This window comes from Cynara cardunculus (genome assembly GCF_001531365.2).
Source record: "Cynara cardunculus var. scolymus isolate 2C chromosome LG 10, CcrdV1, whole genome shotgun sequence".
Classification (NCBI taxonomy): domain Eukaryota; kingdom Viridiplantae; phylum Streptophyta; class Magnoliopsida; order Asterales; family Asteraceae; genus Cynara; species Cynara cardunculus.
In genome coordinates, this window is record NC_037537.1 from 24,846,931 (window position 1) to 24,857,365 (window position 10,435).

The window sequence follows — 10,435 nt, forward strand, 5'->3', positions numbered from 1 at the left end:
TGGGATGATAGTGGAAAACTTGACAGATAAGTCACTCTTACTGCCATTCTACAAAACCTTGGATCCACATTAAAAGTTTGGTTTCAAAACCTTGCAGGGTCTGATTAGCTGAATCAGGTGGGTTTGTCGCAAATTTTAACCACCCAATTTCAAAGAGTACTAACTGCAAACAACATGATAATCTCTAAATCAAAACCGATGTTCAATCAATTCAGACGCCTGCAAACAGCAAATATCACCAACAATTCCGGGATCTCGATCTCAAGAGAAGAGAGCAACGATCATTTGGAGAATAAGTTAAAGGAAAAAGTAACGGAAACATAACAAGAAACTCTAGCAAGCATAACATGTGCAGATGTGTCGAAACATAACCACTTGGCTAATAGTTTCATATCTTTCACTACGCGTTAAAACTGCGAAAATCTGCGAGCTCTGAATAAATACCAAAAGTTTATGACAAAACTAGGCAATCACTACGAAAAATACATGAACAGCGACAACAAATTTAAAGTATGCGATGAAAACCATAATCCCTTAGTCGAATAGACTGAATCCCATATCCTGAAACGAGGAAACCAAAAGAAATTAAGCATATGAACCAAGAAAACAACTTGAAATAATTTAAGATCAAAGAAGAGATTGTAAGGGAGCTTACATCATCGGATTCCTCTTTCTCTTCAACTTTCTCCTCTTTCTTTGGCTCAGCTGCGGCGGCAGCAGCAGGTGCAGCACCGCCACCAGTGGCAGCAGCAACAGCAACACCACCACCACCGGATGGAACTGAAGCAAGCTTTTCCCTTCCAGCAGCAATCAGTTCTGTGATGTCTTTACCCTTGACTTCAGACAAGAGCAATTCAATTCTATCTTCGTCTGCATCAGCTCCAACTGCAAATCAAAGTTTACAACTCATGAGTGCTTCACATTTTGCATAAATAGAATTAATTGGAAAAAGATTGTCGCCAATAGATCTTTAATGACTAGAATGTGGGGGTAATAATTTAGGCTGTAGGCACAGTTTGGACCAAGGACAACAATGTATAAGCCAAAAGGTGGTTTACATGAAGGTTCCCAATAAACTAAGACTCTGCAGCAGAAGTAAAACTGCATACTCGGTAGTCAGTACCATCAACAGGAAATCAACTAGAGTTATAAGAATAAACCTCAAAGTCAATTACATAGAAATCACCATTCACCACCTGACCAAAATAGCCAATGTCGACCAGATACACCTTTTAGCCACTTTTGACATTGAATTCCCATTTTAGCCAAAGTTACGCGTTTGCTTAAAGCCTATTTTTACAGATAAAAAATTCATCACGCAAATGGGGATCCTCATGCAAATTTGCATAAAGATTTTTTTTCCTTTTTTTAATCTAAAAATAGGCTCTATGCAAATACATAAACTCAGGCTCAAATGGGAATTTGAATGAAAAAATGGTTAAAAAGAGAATTATGTTGGGGAGATTTGCTATTTTGGTCAATTTCCTGATAATACATGGTTCAAATTTTCTGTAGCATTTTTCATCATTATTCATGTTGCCACTCGCATATTCATTTCTTCTCACATGAATTAAGACAACCCACAACCACATCTTCTCATTATTTTTGTTCACAGCTGTATAAATCATAAAAGGGAAATAGAGGTCAATTGCTAATTCTTCATCATCAAGTTTCATGCTAATTCATGATGTGAAATGGGTAAATAAAGAAGTACTATGCAACAAACCATAAATCATAACAAGAAGATGCCATGCCATACAATAACCATAACAAATCAAATGGCAAATCAATGCCATACGCCTCGGATACTCCACAGTTGAACAAGAAAAAAATGCTACTTTATTTATGAATTTACCACTCATTTGAACACTATCGCAATAATATGAAACAAACTCGATCCTTAGCACACACAAAACCATTGAATTATGCATCAAAAAATACCCAAATTCTACATCTTTTCTTCCCTCTCAGTTTCAAATGTTCTATATAAATACAATATGTTGTTGTAGTGTAATCAAAAATACCATTTCCAACATCCCAACCAAATACAAATTAACAATAACAGAGTTTCATATTGTAACATCTTTAACCAGATAAATCAATAGCTTCCGAGTAGCATACTAATGATCAAACACAAAATATTTTCATACACACACACACTGCATATGATTCATACCTGAACCAAGGATTTTCTTCAAATCTTCAGCAGATGGACTAGTGTTACCACCCAATAGAGCCAACAAATACGCAGCGACAACCTTCATTCTGCTGCTTGAAACAACAAATTTTCAATAAACAAATCGCATATCGTCCTTAAAAGCTCTCACAATCACATATCTTCTACATAGTGGAACTGGATCTACATCCATAATGAACAAAAACAAAAACAGATTTCAGAAATGGCATGGAACAGATTGAGGAAGACGATACCTGAAATGTGTTGAAGCCGATCTGTATCTCTTGCCTCCTTTGAATTTTTTAGGGTTCAGCAGTACGCTTGAAACCCTAAGTCCATTTATAACTAACTAATAATAGCTTCGTGGGACTACAGAATGAGCTACGATTCATTTCTTATTGGGCCGGACCGGTCCAGTTTGTTTACCAGGCCATTATAGACCCATCATGAGCCAGTTAAAGAGCAAATTACGTTTTTAGTACCTATGGTTTTCTAAAATTTCCGTTTTTATCCCTATAGTTTTGGAATTGCGATTCTCATCCTTATAGTTTATGATTCCTTGTTATTTTTGTCCTAAGGATAACAATTTTCAACAAAACACATACATAAAAAACGTATTTCATTCTTTTTTTTAAATAATAATATTATATTCTTTTATAAATTATTTTAATTTACCATTAACATAATCTTACAATAACCACAATGGTGGTGCCTGATTGGTTTGAATTTGGCTCCAAATGTCAAAAGTACCTGTAGGTCCCAGGTTCAAATCCAAGGAGGAATAAAATCCTCTTGTGGCCATGGAGATTCAAATTCGGTGACTCCGGGCTATCTGCAAAGCAGGTGATCGTCCTGGGATTAATCGGTTTGCATAGCGGGTTGGATATCCATGTTAATAAAAAAAAAAACATAATCTTACAATGTTTTGAATATTAATGATTAATTATTTAAGTTTTAAATTACACCAAGTATCAGCTTAAAGAATTTTCAAGATGATACAACGTCGTCTTTTTTAAGATATATTGGAACAACGTTACAATTCTTTCGCAGAATTATAACATGAAGTATTCTTGATTATTTCAACTTACATACATATATATATATATATATATAATGTTTATCATGTATTTTAATTTAGTTATCGGATTCTTTAAGATTTGTTTGATTTGCAGAATTATTTTTAAAAGATTTGGATTTTATGGAGAGGTTTGGATTGTAATGGAATTGAAATCATTGGAGTGTTTGGTTTGTAGGATTTGAAATAGAATTGGATTCCATTATTTATAAAAATAATTAAATTACATTTTTTTAATCGATCACTACAAAACAAATGTTTTTTAGATCTTTTGAAATCTAATTGCATGCAATACTATGAAATCCCGTGAAATCCGAGCACCCCCTAAGAAATTCAAAATCCTATGTTTGTAAGATTTTAATTAAATCCTAAGATTTCAGATCCGGATAATCCAACAAACCAAACATGAGATTTGAATGGATCTGAAATACAAATCCCCCAAATCCATTACATACCTGCAAACCAAACGGGAACTTAAGGGAAATAAATACATTAAAATCAATTATAAATCGTAGTTCGTCAATCACTTAATAGGGTCTGTTTGGTTTACATGATTGTTTTTTAGGGATTTGGATTTAGATGGATTTGGACAGGAGTGAATTTGAAATCATTGATGTGTTTGCTTTGTAAAATTTAGAATGAAATTGTATCCATTATTTATAAATGATTTATAAAAATAATTAATTTATATTTTTATTAATCAATTATTATAAAACAAAAGGCATGAACATGTTTTGTTGTTTTAGAACACACCACAAAAATGACAATGTTTGAAATGCTTATCGTATGTTTATTGACATAGACCAAATTATTGATGTCTTCACATAACTGGACAAAACAAAAACTTCATGTTACAGTTTTGATCAGACGTTAAAGAACTGAGTGCACCAAATAGCTAATTTTATGTTTCACCAAAATAACTGAAACAAAAATTAGGAAGACAAAACAAGATTGGTAAATTATTAAACTACTCATGTCAAGTTAAACCCCTAAAACCGTTCTCATTCTTTCACCTCCTTACCTCAATGTCTTCCGTCCAATAGTCCCGTTTGCTAACCGAACACATCATTGTTAAACAATTTGTGAACCTAGCATTCAAACGCCAATGAAATAATCTCTCTCAAAGACAACACCACAAGTTTTACCAGGCCTTAACCGGTGTATGGAGTTGCAAAAAGACACGTTTAACCGATCCTTGACCAACCAAGAAAACCGATCTTGACTTGGACCAGGACCAGTTTGGACCCACCAGGTCCAGCCTGATTCTGGTCCAGTTTTCTAGACATTTGAACACCTCTATTGAAGATGTCACTTTCAACTCAAGTAAAAAAGAAAAAGAATACATTATGCAATTCCTACAAAAACCAGGTGACGGAAAAATAATGGTGTTGAAAAAACTTGGCCAATCTCCATAATTTTACATACCAATCTGCTTTCAAGAGATGCCCAAAATCTAAATCTCATTCTTCACTCTTCTTCTTCTTCTTCTTCTCTTTTTTCTTACTTGGTGTTTCTATTTCGGTTTCGGCATGCTTTCTCTTCTTCTTCTTCTTCTTCTCATCGCCATCTTCAACGGTCTCTTCGTTCTGCGCCTCATCCTCTTCATTGACTACGTGTTTTTGCTTTTTCTTTTTCTTACCGACATCTTCATCGGCTGCTACATCATCCGTCACAACCGCTTCCTTCTTTTTCTTCTTCTTTTTATCTTTCTTTCCTTCAGACGGTTCTTCTATCTTTGGTACCATCTTTTCGTCTTGTTCAGCCTCTGCTTCTATTCGTCCAAGAACAGAGTCTGCTGCTGCATTGTAAGTCTGCCCAACAAACCATTTTCAGTTTAACAAAGATTGGTAAATGAAATTTGGCCATACTTTCGGCATATGCTATTCATCGTTATAACCACTGTATTGTAACAGTTATAATCGAAGAATGTTCCTCCAGGATTTTATTCAACCAAATTCTACATCAAGATGCTCATCGAACTGGGAAAGGCCCAAAGAAATTCTCTTTTCGGTCATATTTGGTTTGCAGGATTGGATATGGAGGGCTTTGGAATTGAATTTCGTTCCTCCCATGTTTGGTTTTAAGGATTTCCTAGATTTTTGAAATCTCGGGATTTCATTGAAATCCCACACACGTAGGATTTTAAAATCACATGGGGGTGGTTGGTATTTCACGGGATTTCGTAGAATTTGTATATAACAATGTTTTAAAATGTGTTAAAAACATTTGTTTTATAATGATCAATTATAAAAAGGTAATTTAATCATTTTTATAATTTGTTTTTATAAATAATGGAATTCAATCTCATTTCAAATCCTACAAACCAAACACACCAAAGATTCCAAATCCTTCCATAAAATTCAAATCCCTCGAAGTCATTCCATCAAACCAAACGACCCCTAGGGTGGTTTGGTACAAGGATGAATGGTCGAGACTGAGGTAGGCGGATTAATGAATTCTGGAAGGTCTTAGGGTTCTAATTTGACATGGGCAATTTAGTAATTTTCCAATCTTGTCTTATCTCACGGATCTTTATTCCACCTATTTTGGTCGGACAGAAAAAATGCATGAGGACCTATTTTGATATGGGTAATTGTGGAAGGTATTTGGACCTGTAACTTGCTTAGGCCAGGAAAACGTAACGGCCGTTGCATAGAGCAGCCAATTTAGGCTAGGGACAACAAGCTTTGTCCTCTCCCATCCCGCATACCAAATGCACCCTTACAGATATTGAACCTTATGGAGTATGGTTCAAGAGGCATTCAGTAAATCAAAGAGGGCAAAACCGTAACAATGTTCAAGTTCATAAGCAAATTCGAAAACAATGCAAGTAATATGCACACCTTTGCAGCAGTAATGATCGCCCCAGCTCCCGTCTTTTGATCCTTGTTGTAGAATTCGATTTTAGGTTTGCCTTTAGTTGCTCCAGCAGATCGGTTAAGTTCACGTCCTTCAAGATTCCTTAATCTTGCTTCAAGCTAAAGTCGATAGAAGAAAAAAAAAACAATAAGTAGCGTATAAAACAAGAAGCATATGCGTTCCGTGATAATCTATTTGTCATCGTTACCTTGAGACGGTTCTCCACACCCATAGAATTATCTTGGCCTTCTCCAAGAGCGTCATACCGAATTGCCAGAGCGGTCTTGGAAGCAAGAGATCGCGAAATTTTCCCTTTATGCTTTGGTGCTGCTTGGCCAATCAAACTTGCATGGTAAATAAGCCCGTATTTAGGAGTTGCGTGTTTCGTCTTCAACGCCCTAAAAAGAGCCTTCTCTGCACCGAGAATCTGAACGGTGCTCCCGGGTTGTTTTGCAAGATTCAACAAGCTGCCCCCATGAGCAATGAGGCGAGCCCCCACAAGCTCTCCAACAAGAGCAGTAAGGTTTGGTGCAACGGTATTCATCCTACTTTTCAAATAATCATACAGCTGAGCTCGGTATTCTGAAAGAGAAAGAACTTGATCACATAAATCTTTGATGTTTATCAAATCGAGATCACTGACTTCTGTTCCCATTGAAACAACAGCTGCCTCTTTCAGTTCTGTCTCAACCTCTTCTGCAAGTATCTGCAGGTGATTGAAGTTAGCATCTTGTAAGCATCAAACTAGAATCTATAGAACAACTATCTTAGTACTCCCTCCATCCCAAAATAAATGCCCTCAATGAAAAAGAGACAGTGTTAGGAATGTGTAATCACTAAGCCAAACCAAACCACGGAGATGGAGTTTGGAAGGTAAGATGTACACTAATCTGACCTCTACCCAAAAGAGTAGAGTGAATGTATCCGTGAGGACACCTGGCTAGTGCAACATTTAATCATTATACTTTTTAATTACCTAAATGACAATTTTACCCTTAATGTTAAGGTAGTAAATAATTTCTTATCTCATAACTTCTTACTTTTGGAAGTGAACAGCTATTTTGGGACAAATTTTTATAGAAATGTGAACAGTTGGACACTTATTTTGGTACTGGGGAGTAACATGGAATTTATATCGATACCTCAGATAAATCAAGTTTTGCAGCATTTGTTCGATACCCCATGAGCTTTACAGCCTTGGCATATAGAATGTTGTCTTGAACAATTTTTGCAAGCTCTGGAAAATGCCAACCATACCATTCTCGAACCCTCATTGCATAAGTATTAAGCTCTTTATCAAGATCATCTAGAAGCCCAATAGCCTGAATGATCATAGTATCTACCTGGTACAACAATATTCAGTAAGTAGCTGAAAACCATGTTCACACCAGCAGCATGAAAGTCAATCACCTGAACATACTGACAGATCAAATAAGAAGTAGGTAACTTAACTAGGGTTTAAAGAAAAGAGTATTGATTTCAGACCCCTGTTCAAGCCTAAGCAGTTAACGCGGTCGATTGCGGAAATAGTGATCGGCACCTTGATTTGAAATAGCAGTTATCGCGATAACAAAAAATTATGTTCTTAAAATAAATATGAACATATATAAAACATAAAATAGTGTATGTCTAATACATATCAAGCCAAACAATTCAAACCACACAAGCAACATAGTAATAAACTTTATTAAGCTCATAAACAATCACATGAGCGAACTGCAATCCACAAGCTCGGCATTTGAATCCACATCATTTATACATCCACTCCCGCAGAAAACCCGTGGAATCGAGATGAAAACTCGAGCTGTTGAAGCTTTTTGGACTTGGAATTGATGCCAAAGTTTGATCTAATTGTTTCTATTGTTGATTTAATCAGTTTCCTTTTTGTTTGCAGGCCTAAGCTTGACTTTAAATAGCCCACATAAATGACGCAACAAAAGCCCAAACAGAATTTAAATTAAAAAGGGAGTCCAAAAGAGCCCAAAAGAAAAATCGGTAATAGCGACTGCTATTTGGTATCAAAATTGCGGTAATGGCGGCCGCTATTTGCGGTACCGCTATTTTGGCCAAGACCGCGATTTCGCCGCTGTAGCGCGCTATTAACTGCGTAGTTTCAAGCAAAACTAAGCAAGGGAGATTAGATAAATAAAATCATGAAACTGTTGGTAAAACTATCAGAAAGATGTAGACTAGATAAAGTCAGCAAGACTGGGTGAAACACATGCATTTGCTACTGAAAAATCACCACAATAAGAAACTTCAAAAGCATATGATACTGGTTTAACAGTCTTCTAAACTGACCCCTGTATCACATGCTTAGTTGGCAATGCAAGCAAGCGAAATCATCAATTGAATAAAGACTATATAGGAAGTGCATACAGTTTTGGCTATTCTAGGATAAACTCATTGGCATAAAGCGGATGGGAACTTTGAAAAACCCGAAAGAAGGGAATGAATAAGATCCAATTAGACCAATATGCTAATAATGTATGAGAAGAAGCTGACCTTATCAGGACTGAACTTAAGCTTGTATCTGGACAGGCTGTGAGATAACCCCAAGCTCATTGGAGCTAAATCTTGTGAACCTAGACCGGTTATGAGTTCAGTCAATTGGCTTCTCACTCCTCTCATTAGCTCCATAACAGCATGGTTGTGAACACAATCAATTTGCTGCAACAATGATTATTTTGAATTTTATTTGAGCATATAGCAAGTGAATTACAGAAAGAAACAATCACGGTTCAAGTCAGTGATACAACTTACGAGCTTCTCCTTGATCACATTTCCAAGTTTGGAGTCAGCAACAGCTAACGTTTCACCATCACAATGAGCACGCAAAAATTTGCGCAAACCTTTGCTGGGCTTGCTGTCTATTAACAAAGTGGCTGCCGACAGTGCCTCTGCTGTGTTCTCAAACTTGGAGAAAGCTTTTAGCTTTACCACCTATTGTTTAGAATGATTTTAGAGGGACAAATTGTAAGGTTCATAATAAAGAAACTACATGTAGACTACAAGCCATGAAATAGGTTTGAAGGCATTAACAAATAACTAAACATACAGAAAAATGAAATAAGATGAAGAAAAATATTACAGCATACCTAATTAATGGCAATAAATGACTTTTTAACAAATTCATATGCTAATAAACCTGAACTTGATATGTAAAATCATAACCCATCGATTCACATCCTCTAATCAACTAAAGAAGGTTCGATATTTTAAATGAAATCCTTGAGTGATTATCATTTCAAATTACTATGCTTTGGCATTTCATTTCAACCAACTATCTATTTGTGAAAATACAAGTATACAACGGTGCTTCAACTGGTGGAAAATAGCGAAAACTAACTCAAGTTAGTGAAAAATATCAAACACAAGATTCTAGTTTTACTCTAAAGCATGAAAGTGCAATCATCCAAACTCCTAATAACCACCGAACACCATAGCAATACGAAAACAAAATTTGCTGTCACAGAAACTCAAAACATCACCACCATGGAAGACAAAAACACAACACTACACTACATCTCAACACTTGATATAAGAAAAAGGAAGCTATGAACACAAACTAATAATTAAAACTGAACATTCAATTTGTTCTTTGATTGTTAATAAACTAGAAATCAAATGGAATTACTAATAAATTAACATTTTACCTGTCTGGATGTCTCGGCGGATGAGAAGTCCTTCCACAAATCCTATGAACACAAACCAATAGTTATAAATCAATTACACATACACACATTCATAATAATTGCAGGTTTGTATGTAATATATACACACACACACACACACATATATATATATATACTCACATCAACTTTAGAGAGCTTTCCTTCATCTAATACTTTGAAAAGGGCAAATCCCGCAGGGGTTTCGAACAGCACCAACATTCTCTTGATCCCTTGGCACAATTACACCTATAAACACACAAAAAGCTAAAAGTTCAGCCCTGATTTTCATCAAAGAAGAAGATCAATGTTGGAAAAAGATACGGAATCCATGGAAGGGAGGAACAATAACCTAAGAATGGCGTTACCTTGGAAGCAGCAGAAGTGATGGTGGTTAAGAAGGTGGAAGAGGGTCTAGGGTTTAAGAAAGGCGGAAGAAAGTGAGTGTTTATGTTTAAATAGTGGAAATTGCATTGAAACCTAAATGCGTAAAATTTGAAGATTTTTTTGCCTATTCATAAAAACCAATTTTAATATTGTAAATAAATTGTATACGAGTATAATTTATTACAGCTATAATTTTTTTAATTTATGTAATTAATTATAGATAAAAATAATTAAATATAAGATAAATATTTTATTTTAAATATAAAA

The 10,435-nt window shown here is 35.5% G+C and overlaps 2 protein-coding genes across 3 annotated transcripts; both read right to left on the minus strand.

Moving 5' to 3' along the window:
• Positions 1–357: 357 nt before the first annotated feature.
• Positions 358–2,491, minus strand: LOC112519466 (60S acidic ribosomal protein P2-like). The gene is made up of 4 exons (XM_025127598.1): positions 2,431–2,491; positions 2,177–2,268; positions 656–885; positions 358–561 (listed from the first exon to the last, which is right to left on the minus strand). Exons 2-4 carry the CDS (start codon positions 2,262–2,264, stop codon positions 535–537), a joined length of 345 nt encoding a protein of 114 aa, XP_024983366.1. The 5' UTR covers positions 2,265–2,268; positions 2,431–2,491; the 3' UTR covers positions 358–534.
• A 2,059-nt stretch (positions 2,492–4,550) lies between these two features.
• On the minus strand, positions 4,551–10,200 carry LOC112520516 (probable nucleolar protein 5-2). 2 transcript variants are annotated; one of them, XM_025128968.1, is made up of 9 exons: positions 10,150–10,200; positions 9,926–10,030; positions 9,767–9,808; positions 8,874–9,053; positions 8,616–8,780; positions 7,253–7,453; positions 6,319–6,816; positions 6,095–6,229; positions 4,551–5,062 (listed from the first exon to the last, which is right to left on the minus strand). In XM_025128968.1, the coding sequence occupies exons 2-9, from the start codon at positions 10,001–10,003 to the stop codon at positions 4,712–4,714; spliced, it is 1,650 nt and encodes a 549-aa protein (XP_024984736.1). In that variant the 5' UTR covers positions 10,004–10,030; positions 10,150–10,200; the 3' UTR covers positions 4,551–4,711. The 2 variants fall into 2 exon arrangements, with proteins under 2 accessions (XP_024984736.1, XP_024984737.1); XM_025128969.1 differs by lacking the exon at positions 10,150–10,200 and having other exon boundaries at positions 9,926–10,109.
• Between the last annotated feature and the right edge of the window lie 235 nt (positions 10,201–10,435).